This window comes from Mustelus asterias, chromosome 25 (genome assembly GCF_964213995.1).
Source record: "Mustelus asterias chromosome 25, sMusAst1.hap1.1, whole genome shotgun sequence".
Lineage (NCBI taxonomy): Eukaryota > Metazoa > Chordata > Chondrichthyes > Carcharhiniformes > Triakidae > Mustelus > Mustelus asterias.
In genome coordinates, this window is record NC_135825.1 from 24,580,403 (window position 1) to 24,601,261 (window position 20,859).

General features: G+C 41.6%; 1 protein-coding gene across 1 annotated transcript in view; it reads left to right on the plus strand.

The window, feature by feature from the left end:
• The window catches only part of elapor1 (endosome-lysosome associated apoptosis and autophagy regulator 1), a 131,199-nt gene that overhangs the window by 60,496 nt on the left and 49,844 nt on the right, over window positions 1-20,859 (plus strand). The window contains exons 7-10 of the mRNA XM_078242270.1: window positions 8,692-8,841; window positions 9,959-10,047; window positions 14,599-14,782; window positions 20,023-20,151. Coding sequence (XP_078098396.1) covers window positions 8,692-8,841; window positions 9,959-10,047; window positions 14,599-14,782; window positions 20,023-20,151 — 552 coding nt within the window. The remainder of the gene's footprint in view (window positions 1-8,691; window positions 8,842-9,958; window positions 10,048-14,598; window positions 14,783-20,022; window positions 20,152-20,859) is intronic.

The window sequence follows — 20,859 nt, forward strand, 5'->3', positions numbered from 1 at the left end:
AGTGCAGAATGGGGGGTACGTACCTTACCCCATTTTCCTTTGCTTTGAAGTCAATGGCAAGGAAAATGTCATGGATTGTATAACAGGCAGCTGATCTGTTCCTTTCATTGTGTGCCCTCATCCAAGCAGACATTTACCTCCTATCTGGGTAATGCCAGTGTAGAGAATTCCCCTGATCATCTGGGCACTGCAAACATTTGACAACTGGGCAGATTGGAGTATGCATGAAAGAAGGAATCCCTCTGGATATTGCAATAATTTGCGACAATCAAATGAACCAGGGTGCCTTGACGCAGTTCCCTTTTGTTGCCTTTCACAAGAGACGTGTAAGTCTCTTTGTTGTTAACATCAGTGGTATCTCAATTGTCACCACCAACTTCGCAGAGCAACAGGATATGGGTAATAATGATGACCTCACGTGTTTACCACCTCCGAAGAATAATTTTTAATTAAGTTTAAAATTTATTTTATTAGTGTCACAAGTAGGCTTATATTAATGAAGCTACTGTGAAAATCCCCTAGTCGCCACACTCCAGTGCCTGTTCAGGTACACTGAAGGAGAATTTAGCAAGGCCAATCCACCAAACCTGCACGTCTTTTGGACTGTGGGAGGAAACCGGAGGAAACCCATGCAGACACGGGGAGAACGTGCAGACTCCGCACAGGCAGTGACCCAAGCTGGGAATCGAACCTGGGTTCCAGGAGCTGTGAGGCAGCAGTGCTAACCACTGTGCCACCATGCTGCCCACAAAACAAATAGGACATTAGAAAAGTAAAGGTACTTTAGTGATCGGAGAGGTCATTGAATGTTATAGGCAATGAACATCCATCTCTAACTCTGTTAGTGAGTGTAATCAAGCTCCTACAAATAATCTGGCATGGCATTATGTGGTTGTATTGTGTGTGAGTTTACGAATAAAAACCAGACCTTTTAATCTAGTAATGACCTGCCCAAAGAGCTTTTTGTTAAGACAGTTATTGGGCACTGATCCCTCATACCATTTTTCAGTGGTTTAGGGTCTTAATCTCCAGTCACTGGAGCTTTATTGTGTTTTATGGTGTCCTTTCCCCATAAACAACACAGCCATCAGCTGCGGCATGAACCCAGGTTCCCAGTGAAAGCCCTGCATCACAGGTGTTTTTGACGTGAGATCCCGTGACTAGCAGAAAGGTACTATATATGGAATTTTTTGCAGTATTACTGGGTCACCCTGTTCCTTAAACAGAGTAAGAGATTACTGGAGCAAACAGATTCTGTTGATGTGTCTAAAATGATAGGAGGGTGGATTAAATGACTTTGGAAAATATTCCATGAGAACTAAAATCCTCCCTTGTTTGAAAGGTTTTGATAGTGTTTTTAATTAACCCTCATAACAGATTTTTCCGATATTTCATGTTATGAGGGTGGAATGTGGCATTCGCCTAAAGTGATTTTTAAACTTTCTGAATGACCAAGTAGAATTTTGTTGCAGTGACAACCTATTACTTTCTAATCATTATCTTTGTGTGTTTGGTGCTGCATGTGTACAGTCACTTTGTATTCTTTCACATGGGGAAATTATTGCTGTCACACTGAATAGGCTCAACCTAAGAACTTTTAAAAAAAATACAAATGCTGTTTATTTTATGCACTATTTGTCTTGGTGCAATTTTGTATTATTGGTAATAATATGAATCTTTCTGCAGTCCACCATTTTCAATCAAAATGGTCCAATACCTCATGAAGCAAAGCTAAATTAATTTGATAGATGAGAGTTTTGAGTGTTAAATATGTACAACCATAAACCACTCCCAGTCTAAAGTAAAGTTAAAGTTTATTTATTAGTCACAAGTAAGACTTACATTAAGACTGCAATGCAGTTACTGTACAAATCCCCCTAGTCGCCACAGTCCGGCGCCTGTTCGGGTCAATGCACCTAACCAGCACGTCTTTCAGAATGGGGGAGGAATCTGGAGCACCCAGAGGAAACCCATGCAGACAAGGGGAGAACGTGCAGACTCCCCACAGATAGTGACCCAAGCCGGGAATCGGACCCGGGTCCCTGGCACTGTGAAGCAGCAGTGCTGACCACTGTGCTACCATGCCACTTCCGATTTTGGAATATTCTTTTCCTACATAATAGTTACCATCTATTTTTAAATGTAGCATAGTACATGACAGTATTGAGACTAAAACTTTAAGATACGGGGAACATGGTTTTCCCTTCAATTCTTTGTAAGATTTTTTGGAATATAATCATGTACATTGATCTTTAAACGAATTGACCTTCTGAAACTTTGCACACCTGGAATCAATTATAGATATTGCAGTTCTATCAAAGCACAGTTCAGCCACACTATTATCATTTATTTGCATTTTAGATACAATGACATCTCCAAGGGATAAAGATTCACCCCTCAGTTGATTTTTTTTCTTTTTACGATCCTATTTTTCTTCAATCCAACCTGTAAGAACTTCCCCCATCCCTCCAGCCAGCCTTCCTTTCTGATATCAGTGGTTTATGCTGGACTATGATGACATGGATGGTTTTAGATTTCTGGGATTTAATCCAAATGGCCATTTTTCACATGTAAGGCAAGATGGTCTGTGTTAGCACAATATTAAACTATGGTGTCATCAACAACTGAAACTGATTCTATCCTCACCTGGCACACAATTCCAAACGCACAATAGTGATCTATAGGAGGAAACCTGGCTTTTATTTTGAAGGGATTAAAAAAGAACAATTGTAACTGCTGTACATCATCAATGTCTGAGGCTGATCAGCTGAGTAATGACTGAGGATCAGAGCAGAGAAGTTCCTGGCTTTTAAAAAAATTTATCATGGACAATATGGTGTATTTACTCTTTAAACTAAAGTAACTTAAACAAGTACTGGTCAAGTAAGACGGGGAGAATCCCGTGGTCGTGGACCATGTACATACCAATGACATAAGGAAAATGAGTATAGAGGTTCTGTTCAGGCAGTTTGAGGAGTTGGGCACTAAATTAGAAATCAGAACCCCCAAGGTTATAACCTCTGGATTATTAGCTGAGGCATGCACAAGTTGGCAAAGGGTACATAAAATTAGAGAGATGAATATGTGGCTCAAAGACTGGTGTGGGAAAAGTGGGTTTTGGTTCATGGGGCACTGGCAACAGTAATGGTGTAAGTGGGGGCTGTACTGTTGGGATGGCCTACATCTGAACCGTGCTGGGACCAGTATACTTGTGGACCGCATAACCAGGGAAGTAGAGAGGGCTTTAAATGAAATAGTGGGGGTGAGGGTTTACTTGCAGGGAAAATTAGGAGGTCAAAGTTAAAGGAGGTAGGAGTACAGGTTAGTGATGAGTCTGAGTGTCAACAGAAAGCAAAAGATAGTAATAGATCATATGAAAGTCATATTGCACCAAGGACTCATAACAAAGGAAGGACATTGGATAATAAAACAAACTTAAAGGCTTTGTATCTGAATGCATGAATGAAATTAATGAGTTAACAGCACAAATTGAGAAAAATGGGTATGATTTAGTTTCAGTTACTGAGATGTGGTTGCAGGGAACCAGGTTTGGGAATTGAATGTTCAAGGGTATTCACTATTTCGGCAGGATAGGCAGGAAGGAAAAGGAGGTGGTGTAGCTTTGTTAGTGAAAGAAGAAATCATATGGGCCAAATGCGGGCAATTAGGACTAGCTTAGGGGTTTAAAAAAAAAGTGCGGCATGGACAAATTAGGCCGAAGGGCTTGTTTCCATTCTGTAAATCTCTATGACTCTATCAGCGCTGTAGTGAGAAATTATATAGGCACTGGAGTCCAAGGCACAGAATCAGTCTGGGTAGAAATAAGAAATAGTGAGCGAAAGAAGACCCTGGTGAGAGTAATCTATATGTCCCCAAACAGTAGTTCCATAGTGGCACACATATAAACTAAGAAATACTGAGGACTTGTAAGAAAGGTACGGCAATAATCATGGGTGAATTCAACATGCATTTTGACTGGAATAATTAAATTGACAAGGGTAGCCTTGAGGGAGAGTTCATTGAATGTATTAGAGATTTTTGGAGCAGTATGTTATGGAACCAACCAGTGAGCAGTATTAGTATTATGTAATGAGGCAGGGAAAATAAATAATTTCATAGTTAAGGATCCTCTAGGAAAAAGAGTGATCATAGCGTGCTAGAATTTCAAATTCAGTTTGAGGGCAAGAAACTGGAATCCCACACTAGCATTCTGGATTTAAACAAAATAAATTATGTAGGCACAAGGTCAGTTTGGTCCTAATGGACTGGACAGGAAGACTACAAGGTAGGACAGTTGATGTACAGTGGCACATATATAAGGAGATATTCAAGTCTGCCTAAATAAAATATATTCCCGAAAGGAGGAAAGGTAGTAAGAGGGGGGAAAGACTTCCATGGCCAAGCAAGGTTAAGGACAACAAAAACTAAGACCAACCATATTCCAGTAGCAGACTGGAAGAATGGGAAGCTTTTAAAGATCAACAAAGGGTCATTAAAAAAGTAATAAAAAGAGCAAATTATGAAAGAAAACTAGTGCAAATGTAAAACAAACAGTAGAAGTTTCTGTAAGTATATAAAGAGGAAGAGAGTGGCTAAATTGAATGTTGGTCCCTTGGAACATGAGGCTGGGGAGTTAATAGTGGGGAATGCAGAAATGGCTGAGACTCTAAATCAATATTTTGCCTCAGTTTTCATGGCAGATGTCACAAGCATTATCTCAATAGTATTATCACAACTGAAAAAGCAGAGGTTATAGAAAGGGAGGAACTTAGAACTATCATCGTCACTAGGGAAAAAGTACTGAACAAAGTAATGAGATTGAAGGCAGGCATGCCCCAGGGCCTGATGGCCTACATCCCAGAGTCTCAAACAAAATGGCACTGGAGATAGTGAATCTATTGCTTACAATATTCCAAAATTCCCTGGATACGGGAATGGTTCCGGTGGATTGGAAAAATGCTAATATAATGGCCTTATTCAAAAGGTGAGAGAGGTAATCTGTAGGAAACTATAGGGCGATTAGTGTAACATCTGGGCTGGAATTTTCTAGCCATTCACGCCCGCCAGTGCTGCAAGCAAGGATGGAGAATCTGGCATCCAGCCAATTCTCCCTTTTACTGCAGCAGGACCAGAGAATCCCGACGATATGAACAGCTGGAAAATTCTGGCTTGTTGTTGGGAAATTGTCCAAATGCATTATAAAGGAAGTAATAAAAGGACATTTAGAAAGTCGAAATGCAATCCATCAGAGTCAACACGTTTGACGAATTTGCTTGAGTTCTTTGAAGATGTAACAAGCAAAGTGGATAATGGTGATCCTGTAGATGTAGTATATCTGGACTTCCAGAAGGTATTTGATAAGGTGCCACACAAAAAGTTAATGCACAATGTTAGTTCACATGGGCTGAGGGGTAATTTATTAACTTGGATAGAGGATTGGCTAATTAACAGAAAGCAGAGAGTTGGGATAAATAGGTATTTTTCGGGTTGGCAAGATGTAACTAGTGGGGTGTCAAAGGGTTTGGTCCTCGTGCTCCAGCTATTTATACTCTATGTTAATGAGCTGGATGCAGGGATAGTAGGTACCAAAGCAAAATTTGCAAATGATGTTAAAATATGTGGGATGGTAAGTTTAAATAATGAAATAAGCAATTTACAAATGGATATGGATAGGTTAAGTGAATGGGGCAACATTTGGCAGTTGGAGTTTAACGTGGATAACTGAGAGTTTTTCAATATTGGAAGGAAAAATAGAAAGGCAAATTATTATCGAAATTGGGAAAAACTTCGTAGTGCTTTAGTGCACAGGGGTTTGGATGTTCATGTGCATGAATCGCAGAAAACTAATGTGCAGGTACAGCAGGTAATAAGGAAGGCAAATGGAATTTTGGCATTCATTGCTAAAGGAATAGAATATAAAAGTAGTGAAGTGTTGCTGCTACTGTACAAAGTATTAGTGAGACTGCACGCAGAATACTGTGTACAGTTTTGGTCCCCTTACTTGAGGAGGGATGTAGTTGCATTGGAGGCAGTTCAGAGGAGGTTCACTAGATTGATTCCAGAGATGAGGGGTTTGACTTAGAAAGCGAGATTGGGTAGTTTAGGCTGATACTCCCTGGTGATTAGAATAAGAGCCAATCTAATTGATGTGTGCAAGATGATAAGGGAGATTGATATAGACATGTAGAGGTTACTTTCTCTTGTGGGGCAATCTAGAAAAACAGGTTATATTTTTATGATAAGGGTAGTAGATTAAAACAGAGAAAAGGATAAATTACTTCTCTGAAAGGGTAATGAGACAGTGGAATTCACTATCCAAGAATGTGGTTGACGCTGGGATTTTGAGTAAATTTAAGGCAGTGGTTGACAGATTTTTAATTAGTAAGTATTTGAAGAGCTATCGTGAATGGGCAGGCAAGTGGATTTGATTTGATTTATTATTGTCACATGTATTAGTATACAGTGAAACGTAGTGTTTCTGGCACGCTATAGAGACAAAGCATACCGTTCCTAGAGAAGGAAAGGAGAGAGTGCAGAATGTAGTATCACATTCATAGCCAGGGTGTTGATAAAGATCAACTTAATGTGAGGTAGATCCATTCAAAAGTCTGATGGCGGCGGGAAAGAAGCTGTTCTTGAGTCAGTTGGTACATGTCCTCAGACTTTTATATCTTTTTCCTGATGGAAGAAGGTGGAAGAGAGAATGTCGGGGGTGCGTAGAGTCCTCTAATTATGCTGGCTGCTTTTCCGAGGCAGCAGGAAGTGTAGACAGAGTCAATGGATGGGAGGCTGGTTTGAGTGATGGACTGGGCTTCGTTCACAACTCTTTGTAGTTTCTTACGGTCTTGGACCGAGCAGAAGCCATACCAAGGTGTGATACAACCAGAAAGAATGCTTTCTATGGTGCATTTTTAAAGTTTGGTGAGAGTCGTAGAGGACATGCCAAATTTCCTTAGTCTTCTGAGGAAGTAGAGGCGTTGGTGGGCTTTTTCAACTATGGCGTCAGCATGGAGAGACCAGGACAGGTTGTTGGTGATCTGGACACCTAAAGACTTGAAGCTCTCGACCACTTCTACTTCATCCCAATTGATGTAGACAGGGGCATGTCCTCCACTACGCTTCCTGAAGTCGATGACTATCTCCTTCGTTTTGTTGACATTGAGGGACAGATTATTGTCGTTGCACCAGTTCACCAGATTCTCTATCTCTTTCCTGTACTCCGTCTTGTCATTGTTTGAAATCCAACCTACTACGGTGGTGTCTTCAGCAAACTTGAAAATCGAGTTGGAGGGGAATTTGACCACATAGTCAGAGGTGTATAAGGCGTATAGTAGGGGGCTGAGGACACAGCCTTGTGGGGCACCGGTGTTGATCGTGGAGGAGGTGTTGCTGCCTATCCTTACCTATTGCGATCTATGGATTAGGAAGTCCAGGATCCAGTCGCAGAGGGAGGAGCCGAGCCCCAGGCCACGGAGTTTGGAGATGAGTTTCATAGGAGTAATGGTGTTGGGAGTTCAATGGCTTGTCTATGGAAATGTATTTGTTCAGGGCAATTTTAACCCATCTACACTGACTGATAACAGTCAGCAGAAAATTTAGCCACTGAGTAAACGAGCATGTTAGATTAGCTCAGTTGGTAATAATCTTGCTTCTGCATCAAACAGTTGTGTTTGGAGCCCAGATTGTGTGCACCATCCAGTTCAGGAAGAGCCATTTTCTGGATGTCACCAAAAATGCAGTGGGCGGGGTTTTCCGGCTGCGCTCGCCCCGAAACAGGAAAATCCCACCTGAGGTCAATGGATCTTTCCATGGTCTGTCCCTCACCTGCTGTGACTCCTATGATGGGCGGAACAGGAAAATTTGCCCCAATGTCTTAAAGCTCCAATCAAATGTCAATAAAATGAAAACTGGGCAGAGACACATTTCAACCAGGTTTGAAAGCTCTTAACGAAAGTGTTGTTAATTGAAATTTAAAAAAACAAAATAAACCACTTAATTATCATCAAAATGGGTTTGATTGATAAAGATCCGGAGCCTCACATGAGTTCCTAATGGACTGCATGCAGTTCTGGAGCTGTAGGTTGCAGGCCCCTGGTCCAGGCTGACAGTCCAGTGTGCGGTGATACAGGTGCTCAACTTGGGCTAAAAGTTTCAACTAAATTGAATTATGCTCATTAGTTGAGCTATGTTAGAGATCCTATTGCTTGGGTCAAAGAAGAGGAACAAGATGCCTTGATGTCCTGCACAATAGTACTCTCTCAGCCAATAGCATGTGACACAGATTGACTCGTTATTCATCAGATTGCTGTGTATTTGATGTTGTAACAGTCGAAGAATTGCCCTGCTTGACTACATTGTATTTCCAAAGAACTTGTGCAAAGCACTTTGAAACAAGCTGATGAGAAGAACACAATATAAATCCAAGAAAATTATTAAAGCAAACATTTTTGAGATTGTGACCATAAATTGGATGCAGATGGCACCATTCGGTAAGTAGTTGCAGGATAAAGTATGTTCAACCATGACTGTGGTTTGCATCCAGCCTCATTTCTGCACTGTAGTGAAAATTAACCAGTGAAATCTATGTGACAATGTTGTTAAAGACAAAAGAGATAGATATCTTGCTTAATTAATCAGCCAACTTTTGTCTTCACTTGTCATTGGTTCCCTTGTTTTTTTTTCGTTGTTAAGGAGTGGCCTACACATCGGAATGCTTTCCTTGTAAACCAGGTACATTCAATGCAAAACCTGGATCCTCCCATTGTGACTTATGTCCAAGAAATACCTATTCTCCAAGAGGAGCGACTTCATGCCAAAAGTGTGATAAAGATCGATATTCAGGTAACATAATACTGAAGTGGTTGCTGAACTCATTATCAATTGTGCCATTTCCTCGTTCCACTCACAGATTACTTTGGCAGTTAAGCTCCACAATCATACCACCATGAGCAAAAGAACATGATTTTTCTGCAAAGATAATAATGCATAGAGACATTATTTAGAATTGTTCTTCCAATGGAGGAGTTGCTCCATTTATTTTAAATAGGTTAATGCCTCTGTTAAAATGGCAAAGAGAGAAATTTCCTACAACTACATGATAAGTATCAATCTAATATCCCACAACTGAATGTCAGGGCATTGGCCCTTTGTCCACTTGATGTGAAACGAGGAAAATTAAGGATGTTAGCTCATCCGTACAAGATTATCCATCAAATGCCTTCATTTCCTTCTGCCGTACGCCATTGTGGGGTTTACAAAAGGGGCCAACCTAGATTTTTCCACCTTCCTCCTTTTTTATTTTGTGAATGTTCTCATATATCCACTTCTTCTCCTGGATGTGTGTAGTTTTTCTGGAGCTCAGTTCAGTGGGAGCGGAGTGCTTTAGAAAACTTTATCCGAGTGGAACTTCTTCAATTATAAGCCCTGATAGTGAAAGCTGGCAGGTTACTTAACAATAGGAGCTCATCACACAGCCACTCTGGCCCTATCCTTGTCTGACATTCACACAAACCTCATGCAATCTCCGTCAAAAGTACTTACTTCCTTAACTAGAAGGTCAATAATCCAGTGGCTTGACATCCTGAGCCTTTGAATTCACCGGTAGTTCTTTTGTGAAACCGTCCCCTTTATTACAGGAAGGCAGTCACATTAGCCAAGAAGGCAGAAAATAAATGGTTGCTTCTGCTGTGGCTCCTTGGGGTTTCTTTGTAACATTTTATTCCCATGTGGTGCGTGAGCTCATGCTCCTGCTGATACTGTTCTAAATTTAAACCCAAAAGGTATGAGAAATAAAATGGTTCAAAATTATCTGCTCATTCGCTTGCTCACTTTTTGAGTGTATTTGTACCAACGGTAATTGGAGTTCTATTGCTTGGTTTTATTTGTCACCATTGGACCCACATCATTGCATAAGCTTTGATTGCAAGGCATTTATCTGTTTCTGTCTTTTTTGATTCAGAACCCGGGTCAGGGTCATGCAAACCACAACCTCCATGCTCAGAGAAGGACTACTTCTCTACCCATACACCATGCGATTTTGAAGGAAAGGTAATTCTCTAACATACAATTTGTGGGGTTTAAACTGACCTTGTAATCTTTTATATAAAGTTGGACCACATCGAACAACTGTGCATAAATGCAGCAATTAACTTCGACATAGGCACTTTTAAAAATTATTCTCTCGGGTATACATGTTGAGTCAAGTTGATAATTTAGTTCACTGATATGCATCAAGCACAAACTCTGCATTATCAAGTGTAATGGCCTGAGTTTAGCTATAAGCTCTGCAAACCCCAATGTGACCAAAGAGTACATAACCTGAGTAAAAATTGGGGTTGGATGGTAGTTTAACAAATCGTCCCTCAGCCTTGCAGTGAAGTGTTGGCCTAGATTATGTGGTTGAGACTTGAACTCAAATGTTTCAGATTCTGTGCAAGAGTGGCTACTGCTGAGCCAAGATGGACACATTATGGGCCCTGTTATTTGTAGGGAGGTGGGGGGAGACTGTGATGACTATTCATGACCAGGGTACCCTGAAATGTTAGCGAGATGTCCTCATCAGGATCTCTTATGATTTCCATTGACTCGGTTACCCACACAGCAACTTGCCAGGTCAAAAGACTGACTGCATCCTGGGTAGGAAAGCCTGATCCACAAGACCCCAGCCAGCAGCTACAAAGAAGGGAGGGAGAGATCACAAGCAGAGGGAAATCAGAGTGTGAGGCCGTCAGCTGATCACGTGGATAAGGGATTTAATAGCAGGGGTGGGTCACTTAATAATGAAGTGAGATATTGGATTGCGGAGAGGGGTATACTGGCTGATTGTAGGAGGGAGGCAGATCATGGATGGTAAGATAAGGGGGTTGCGAGCAAGCATTTCTTCTCCTTTTGGCCCACAAGGAGTGCCAGAAAAAGCAGTTCCCACCCCGCTTCAGCTGCTGATTTTCCAAGTCCTGGAAAAGCTGGCTCAAGGCCATTCAGTCCACATGGCTGTAAATCTGAGCAAGTTGCTCACCACAACTCCCAGAAGGAGTTTCTATGTTTCTATTGCTAGTGTGGTTGGGGAGGGTTTCAACTAAAATAGCAGGGGAATGGGAACCTGTTCAAGGAGTCAGAGGAGAGGAAACCAAGGACAAACTCTGAAGACAGAAAAGGGGATAAGAAAAGTGTTAGGCAGAGAAACCAAGGGCCAGATTCAAACATGGCCTCAGTGAAAAGTAGTGGGAACAGGATCAGTAATGTTAAAAAGACAAGCCTAAAGGCTTTATGCCTTAATGTGCAGAGTATTCACAGTTAAGTGGATGAATTCATTGTGCAAATAGATGTAACTGGCTATGAAATAGAAAAACGGAGACATGGTTGCAGGGTGGCCAGGGACGAGAATTGAACATCTAGGTATTAGGAAGGACAGCTAAAGAGGTAAAGGTGATGCTGCATTGCTGGTTAAAGAGGAAATTAACACCATGCTGAGGAAGGATATTAGCTTAGACAATGTGGAATCTATATGGATAGAGCTGCAGTTCAGAAGAATGAGGGAGAATCTCATAGAAACCTATAAACATAGAAACGAGAAGCAGAAGTAGGCCATTTGGCCCTTCGAGCCTGCTCCACCATTCATTTTGATCATGGTTGATCATCGAATTCAATATCCTGATTCCCCCCTTCTTCCCATATCTCTTGATCCTTTTAGCCTCAATAGAAACATATAATTCTAACAGGACGAGACAGGGTAAATACAAGAAGGATATTCCTGATGGTTGGGCTGTCAAGAACCAGGGGTCACAATCTAAGGTACAGGGTAGGCTGCGTAGGACAGAGATGAGGAGAAATTTCTTCCCCCAGAGAGTGGTCAGCCTGTGGAATTCGGTACCACAGAAAGTAGTTGAGGCCAAAACATTGAATGTTTTCAAATAGCAGTTATATTTGGCAGTTCAGGTGAGGGGAATCAAAGGATATGGAGGGAAAGCGGGATCAGGCTACGGAGTTGGATGATCAGCCATGAACATAATGAATGGCGGAACAGGCTCGAAGGGCCGAATGGCCTCCTCCTGCTCCTATTTTCTGTTTCTATGTTTCTGATGGGCTGGGGTTGGGTTTCCGATTTTAACCCCTAGCCCCTCTCCTGACCACCCTGAGATGTTAAAACTCACCCCATTAGGCTTCCTTTCACTTCACTTTCTCCCCACCTCCTTTCAGTTGACGGCAAGGACTTTGACTTTCAATGCAATAACTTCCCTCTAAAATGTTGGCTTTAGTAAAATTCACTGTAGCTTCCCCAAACCCAGAATTTGACTAGCTCTGTACACAAAGCAAAAGCTGCAGTGTGAGATGATGAAGAAAAACAATAATTGATTTGCACTGAAATTTGACCAATCTAAAATGAACCAGGATCCATAAATCATGTGTGAATGTGTGTGTGTGAAAGGGAGAAAAGAAAATGTGAACTGTTCCCCTCTAGTTTGTATAAAGATATCTCTTTTTGATGTCATCCTAAGTTTACTCTTCAAGCTATCCAAGTGGTGGCTTTGATTTTGACTTGTATGATTATCACAATTTTAAGGCTCTCGGCTCATCAATATTAGGCTGGCAAACTGTTTGTTCTATTAAAGAATAGCACAGCAGCCAATCTTTACTCAGCCTTACATTTATTTACAGAGTGAAACATTACAAGCATACACTTCCCAACCCAACTGCAGCACACATTCACTAAGAGTCTCATAGATGTGCTCAAGCAAAACTCCAATTAGTGTACTTCACCAACACGTAATTAAATGCACGGCATGGTGGCGCAGTGGTTAGCACTGCTGCCTCACAGAGCCAGGGACCTAGGTTCGATTCCCAGCTTGGGTTACTGCCTGTGCAGAGTCTGCACGTTCTCCCTGTGTATGCATGGGTTTCCTCTGGGTGTACCGGTTTCCTCCCACAGTCCAAAAGAATTGTTGGTTAGGTGCATTGGCCACACTAAATTCTCCCTCAGTGTACCCGAACAGGTTCTGGAGTGTGGTGACGCGGGGATTTTCACAGTAACTTCATTGCAGTGTCAATGTAAGCCTACTTGTCACACAAATGAATAAATTTAAACAATTTATATGCAGCTAACACTGCGGGCCTTCCCATCCACCAGAAAGGACTGTTCTGGGGAGGAGGGGTGATGACAATGGAAGAGGTGGTCTTGCATTGGCAAGAATCCAGGTTAATTTCGCGCTGCCCAAAATAAACATCATCACTTCATCCTCCTCGATCATGGACCTGATCAGAATCTATATAGTGCAGGCTCTGACCAGTTCTAACCTAAAATAGCAACTGGAGCTCCATTTAAATCTTAGGGCTATGGTTTGCACATTATAAAGGCACCTACTGACTGAAACAAAGAGGAACTTTGAAGACCTAGAGGCTGTTCAGAAGAGATTCACCGGAATGGAGCATTTGAGCTATAAGGAGAGACTAGATAGGCTTGGATCATTTTCTTTAGAGCAGAGAAGGCTGGGGGGGGGGGGGGGGGGGGGGGAGGGGGGGGGGGGAGGGGAGGGGAGGGGGGGGGGCATGGTGGGGGGACATGATTAAGGTGTATAAGATTATGAGGCGCATGGACAAGGTGAATAGGACGCAGCTGTTCCCCTTTGTCTCAGGGTCAAAGTGTTAGGGTGAGGAGCAGTGGAGTCACAGGGGATTTGAGAAAAAACTTTTTCACTCAAAGGATGATGAGAATTTGGAATGCACTGCTTGGGAAGGTAGTGGAGCCTGGAAAACCTTGCAATCATTAAAAAGTATTGGGATGAGCACTTGAAATATCATAACATTCAAGGATATAGCCCATGTGCTGGAAAATGGGATGAGCATGAATTTAGTGGTAGCTGTTGTCAGTGCAGACTCGATGGGCTGAAGGGTCTTTTCTGCACTGTATAACTCTATGACCTGACAGTGGATCCCTTTCAAAATGGTAGCTCCTGTATCATCTTGATTAATAGAACCTTAATGGTACTGACCCTGTTTTGTGGCAATTAATTGTTAGTGAAAAAGTTGAAAATCAACGCGAGTATCTTTCAGGGACTTTCTAGAGTTTGTTTTCACCTTGCCGCTGCTTTACTAGTTCCATCCCCATGGCAACCCCAGTTATGGTCGGAACGAATGGGGTGAAAATCTCTTCCCTCTGCCTGCTATAAATACTTTAGGCAAATTAAATGCGATCATGTCTACCTCACTTGTGAAGGGCTGGCGAAACCACATATAAAAACAACTAACAAACAACAGCTACTCAGAAAGGCCTGAGGTTAGTTAGTAATTAGGGGAGATCATGATAATTAGATATTCACACCAAGGAGGAGTACAGGGAGTTTCATTGGGCTGCAGGTCCCTGACCTGGGAGTTTTAATGAATGCCAGTTTTGGAGGAGAGTTCCAAAAGCAGCATTGATGCATTTTATTAATGACAGCTATTTAGCAAACAAAACTCTCAAAATTGAAGTTTCTGAACATTCATAACCTGCTAACCACGAAAGAAACACTATTATATCTTCAATTTGCTTTACGTATTTTTGGTTAGGTTGACTAGGTTTCAAGCCTGTGACACTTTTTTCTTCCTCTGTTATTTAATCTGCAGACTCAGATCATGTACAAATGGATTGAGCCCAAACTCTGTAGTGAAGAGGCAAAGGGGGCAGTGAAACTTCCTGCTTCTGGAGCCAAGAAACCATGTCAGCCTTGTAACCCAGGTTTTGTCCAAGTCAATGGTACACACGACTGTCAGCCTTGTCAATTTGGCTTTTACTCCGATGGATCCAGAGGTAAAATGGGTGCATTCTTTTCTGAGTTTTTTTGTTCTCGAAGGATATCAAAATGTACCTTGTACTAAAAGACTTTGTGACACTACAGAGCTGAAATAACTCCTCAATGGCTGGTGTCCCTTCACCAATTTCCCTTTATTTACAAACTCAATTCCACTCCTAAGAGTGCTTCAGATACAAAGTCAGAATCCAAAATGTCAATAGCCCTGATGCTTCTGGTGACACTCTGATTGAGCAGGCAATCATTACCTCAATCAGGGAGCTCATACTCCAAGAGGCCCACCTCATGAGCCTCATAAAGATCATTACAAGAGCTTTCTAAAGCTGTCTCGGGAAAACAGCCAGCATAATCAAAGACCGCATGCACCCCAGACATTCTCTCTTTCACCTTCTTCCATCAGGAGAAAAATACAAAAGTCTGAGATCACATACCAACCTACTCAAAAACAGCTTCTTCCCTGCTGCCATCAGACTTTTGAATGGACCTACCTTGCACTAAGTTGATCTTTCTCTACACCATAGCTATGACTGTAACACTACATTCTTCACTCCTTTCCTTCCCTATGTATGGTATGCTTTGTCTGTATGGTGTGCAATACTTTTCACTATATAGTAATACATGTGACAATAATAAATCATCAAATTAAAGACAGTAATACAGTTAGTATCCTTTATCAGGTAGAATTAAAGCACCACCTGAGTTTAAAAAAACATTTAAACTGACTATATTATGATTAAGGAATTGCTGTTTAACAAAGTAAATTGGATCCTTAAACACAAATTACAGTGTTTGAGTAGACAATTAATGTCCATTTAAGGGCCCCAGCCTGCTACTGCTGGTATTAACCCAGTGGCAGACAAGGAACTTGTCATACATGAAGCATGACAAGCAAACCAGTGGTAGTGGTGGCGGGATCCCTTGATCAGAGACACTTGGTGCCTGATCAAGGGGCCTGGCATCAGTCAAGTGGGGAGCCCTTGAAAGCCGCCCTCCTGCCCTTGCTGTTGACCCCTTTTGCTTCACCTCCCCCACGGCCTCCACTTCGCGACCCCATCCCCCATCATTTACCTTTAGCCTGTGATCCAGCGACAAATTATCGCTCGACTATTAATCCAGAAACTCAGCTAATGTTCTGGGGGACCTGGATTCAAATCCTACCACAGCACATGGCAGAATTTGAATTCAATAAATAACATCTGGAATTAAGAATCTATTCATGACCATGAAACCATTGTTGATTGTCAGAAAAACGTATCTGATTCACTAATGTCCTTTAGGGAAGGTTCCTTACTTGGTCCATCCTTACTTCGTCTGGCCTACATGTGACTTGATGCCATTCAATAGAGCTGCCAGCCTCTGATTGGCCTTAATCCCTGAAAAATTGCCCAGTTAAAGATAAATAAGCTGCACTTAATATGGTGGATTTTCCAGAGAAGAGGTGACGTCGGAGGTCTCGTGGGCTCTCCAGTTTGTGGAGGAGACCCCTCCTGCCTTCTTTAACTGTCTTGCACTTCTTTCGGGTTACAAGATGTCCCTAACCCATTGTTGCTGTGGCTGTCTGCTTGGTCTTGGCTGCTTTCAGGGGGCATTTGAACTGGGTGACTGGATGTTGTGGATGTTTCATTACTTTAGCAGGTAGTAGCCTGTTTTGTGCCAGCCCCACCCAGCCTCAGTTTATCCTGAGTAGAAGGAGACTGAAGCCAGAAATGAGGATAGTGTAATGACCTTAACAAGGCCCATGAGGTTGTCCTCCGGAGTATGAGCTCCCTGTTTGAGGTAATGATTGCCTTCCTAATCAGGGAGTCTCATATGTATTGAGGAGTGTCAGGGCTACAGACACTCCAAATTCTGACTTTGTAGCTGAAGCACTCTTAGGAGTGGAGATAAGTTTGTAAATAAAAGGAATCTGGTGAAGGGACACTGCCCTCTGATGAATTATTTCAGCCTTTTGGTGATTAGAGCTTGAGGCCTCCTTAGCACAGATCCTTCCTTCATAGGAAGGCCCCAGATTGTGGGAGTGGCAGTTTCTGTCTTTTCTAAAAATAGCATCGGTTTTGTCATAGATTTATCTTTCTCCCTGCAGTCAAACCAGGTACAGAGATTGTCTAGTTATCTCTATTTAGTTACGGGAGCTAACCTCTGCAGTACACTTAAGCCACAATTGTTTAATTGAATTTAAAAAAGGCAGCACAAAGAAAATTGAGCCCAATGGCTGTTAGTCATTATCTGAAGCTTTCAATTTGAATTGATTTTTGTGGGTTTTCCCATTGGTTTATAAAAAGTAATTGCACAAGGGGAGTCAGCTAGAAACAGAGAGCTCAACAGACAGTCATTCTATCACCGAGGAAAAGCTTAGACTGCAGTTATGCTGATGCAGCGGGCAATCCCCTTGCATTGAGCCTAGTGTGTGTTTGGGAACCTGTACAGTGCTTTCTTCCCTGGACAGTTCATTTCTAGATCAATTGGATGCAGCAACAGCTGCCTTTGCAGAAACCTGAGGAATGCACGACTGAGGAATTAGATCACAGAATGCTGGAAGATTGAGTTGTGAGACCAATGTCTTCTACTGATTGGAGTTTACTCCAGCAAAACATAAGAAATAGGCAGTCACAACCTTGCAAGCCTGCTCTGCTATTCAATTAGATCACTGCCCATCTGTGCCAAACTTTATTCCATATGATAACCTTACCCAGCAAAAAAATACATCTCAGTCTTGAAAATTTCTTTTGGCCAAGCTCCCGCAGCCAACCATGACCTGATGATCCAGTGGACTTTGTGAAAATTTTATAAACTTATCTTTGATTTTGTTTATCATTGTCACATGTATTGGGATACGGTGAAAAGTATTGTTTCTTACGTGCTATATAGACAAAACAGACCATTCATGGAGTACATAGGGGAGAAGGAAAGGAAAGGAGAGGGTGCAGAATATGGTAAAAAGAGTTAGAGTTCAGTTTTAAGAGCATAGAACGAGAGTAAGAGATTGAATTAGAGGGTATGTTGGGGACAGCTCGCAGGAAGTCTCCTCGCTCCCTCGCCATCTTGAATATTTTGACTCACTTCCTTTGGTGAGGGAAGTGCCGCATCCAATTGATCATTTGCTAAAAAACTAACTACCCAGGGATGAAAGCATGACACATGTTCCCAAACACCCACTGGGAGGACTGCTTCAGTATAACTGCAGTCTAATTTTTTTCCTTGATATGAGGATAACACCATTTTCTGCCTGGCTCTCAGCTTTTAGTGGACTTTCCCTCGTATAATTGTTTTCTAAAAACCAGTGGGGAAAATCCACACACACATTCAAATTGAGAGCCTGAGTGAAAAGCCATTGGGTTCACATTTAATTTTGCTGTTAAAGTGAACTGAAAAACAATGCTTGTGCACAAGATCCATGCACACACCTCTTGGTCTCTACTTTTTCATTCTTTCTCATTATCTTTAGTAGTCTGAACAGGTGGTCTGTCAGCCCTGAATACCAACCCTGCACAGTTTGTAATGCAAACAATGCTGCTATGAGTCACTGTTATTTTTATAGTTTCCTTAAAGTATTAAGCCCAGTGAGTAAACAGGGACATTTATATTAGACGCAATAAAATTATACAGTGACTATAGTGCCAGAAGCACTTGTGCAATGTCAAAATGCAATAAAATGTTGGATTAGTTCATACTACCTTTTAAAAAGTTTAATTTATGGGATGTGGGCGTCGCTGGCTAGGCGAACATTTATTGCCTATCCATTTAATGTCCTTGAGAAGGTGATGGTGATGGTGTACCAAGTTTGATCATTGAAGCTATCTTCATGTGTCATCTGGGGCTGCATTTTAGCAAAAATATTATAAGTAGGAAATGGAATATGTTTACACTCACAGCTAGTTTTTTCTTGCCAGATTAGTGGCTAAGAAAAATACATCTCACTAAATTAGGAAGATAGAGGGTCATAATCTTTGACACATGAAGATAGATGGTAGTAGCTCCTTAACCTATTACTGTGACTGTCACTTTATAAGATTCAACTTGCCTTTAATTCCATGTAATTCTCTGGTTTGTAAGTGTGGTTTTGCATTTTTCTATTTGTAAATATTCAAAACTAGTAATACCAGTCTTGCAATCACTTGTCACAGATGTCTTATGAGACAGAACAATTGTGTATGCCTGTGTAGTAACAGATAGAAGTAACACAGATCTATGTAGATAGCAGTGGCAATACATTGCATTTTAAATATTAACATAAGATTGCTTTTCTTAATCCATACATTATCTATTCCAAATAAATATTGCAGAATTTTGTCAAGAGTAAAGACTTGGGAAAGACATGAATACAATTTTCAGATGATCAAACTACTATTCTTTCAATTCTATTAATGCTGAAACCCCTTGTCACAATTGTTCAGTTCCATGCAGGCAAATTATTGACTTCAAAGAAAAGTTTCATAGTTCTGTGCAGATGCTGGGGCAGCACGGTGGCACAGTGGTTAGCACTGCTGCCGCACAGCTCCAAGGTCCCAGGTTCAATTCCAGCCTTGGGTGACTGTCTGTGGAGTTTGCACATCCTCCCCTTGTTTGCGTGGGTTTCCTCCGGGTGCTCTGGTTTCCTCCCACATCCCAAAGATGTGCAGGTTAGGTGGATTGGCCATGCTAAATTGCTCCTTAGTGTCCAAAGATGTGTAGGTTACATGGATTAGCCATGGTAAATGTGTAGGGTGATAGGGAAAGGGCCTGGGTAAGATACTATGTCAGAGAGTTGGTGCAGTTTTGATGAGCCTCTTCTGCACTGTAGAGATTGCATCGTTCTATGAACCTCACTCAGTAACAGTACTTATTGTAAACTCAAGTGATCTGCTCAAGCTACTGCAATCATTAATAATCAAATAATGGTCAACATGCACTAGAGTTTTCATGTGGATCTGCTGCTGGGCGAGGTACCTTTACTGCAGACTCTTAAAATGATCCCTTTGGCATCGATAATATTGTGGGAAAAGAGTACATTCTTGGAGATTCCACTCCTGGAATGTAGAATTGGCGGAGTCAAGAGAGTGCCTGATTTCTCTAACAACAATGGTACAAGGTCTCGGAAAACTTGATTGTTGCCTAAGTGTGACCCTCAAAGAAGTGGAATGTGAACAGACATCATTTGTCAATAATTTTATGGAGCACAGCTGGTCACAGTGCTGAAAACAAAGTGTAACAGATAAATCTGGTTAATTAAACTAACTTCCTTGTGTTTGTTTTTGCTCAGAATGTACAAAGTGCCCTGTTGGAACTGAGCCAGTGTTGGGCTTTGAATACAAATGGTGGAATACTTTGCCAAAAAATATGTTCAGTTCATGTTTCAGTGACATTAATCAAAATTGTGGAAAAATGACAGGTAATCAAGATATAATTGGTAGAGAAGATAATATATTATCATTTGTCATTAGACAAATAGCTCATCCAAACCATTTATTTAATATATTGCCCGTGATAGGTTTTGCATTTCCTTTCAACAGTATGCTTTGAATTGTTATCACCTGTTGATCCATCACATATTCAAACTAAAAAAATCCAAGGTTCTTTTCCTGTGTTTCTCCTCTGATCACCTGTCTTACTCGAGATTTATGTCTAGCTCATCAGTGTTTCCTATTGTCCAGTCAATCCTTTTACTTCACTCCTCCGCTAAATTTATGATTCTTTACCTATGATTCCGATTTTTTATGAGATACGATACCTTGCCAGTGCGGAAATTTAAGTAAGTGGAAAGTACAGCATGGTGGCACAGTGGTTAGCACTGCTGCCTCGCAGCGCCAGGGACCCGGGTTTGATTCCTGGCTTGGGTCACTGTCTGTGCAGAATCTCCCCGTGTCTGTGTGGATTTCCTCCAGGTGCTCCGGTTTCCTCCCACAGTCCAAAAGATGTGCTGCTTAGGTGCATTGGTCATGCTCAATTCTCTCTTATAGAGTCATAGAGGTTTCCAGTATGGAAACAGGCCCTTCGGCCCAACTTGTCCAGGCCGCCCCTATTTTTTTAAAGCCCGAAGCTAGTCCCAATTGCCTGCATTTGATCCATATCCCTCTATACCCATCTTACCCATGTGACT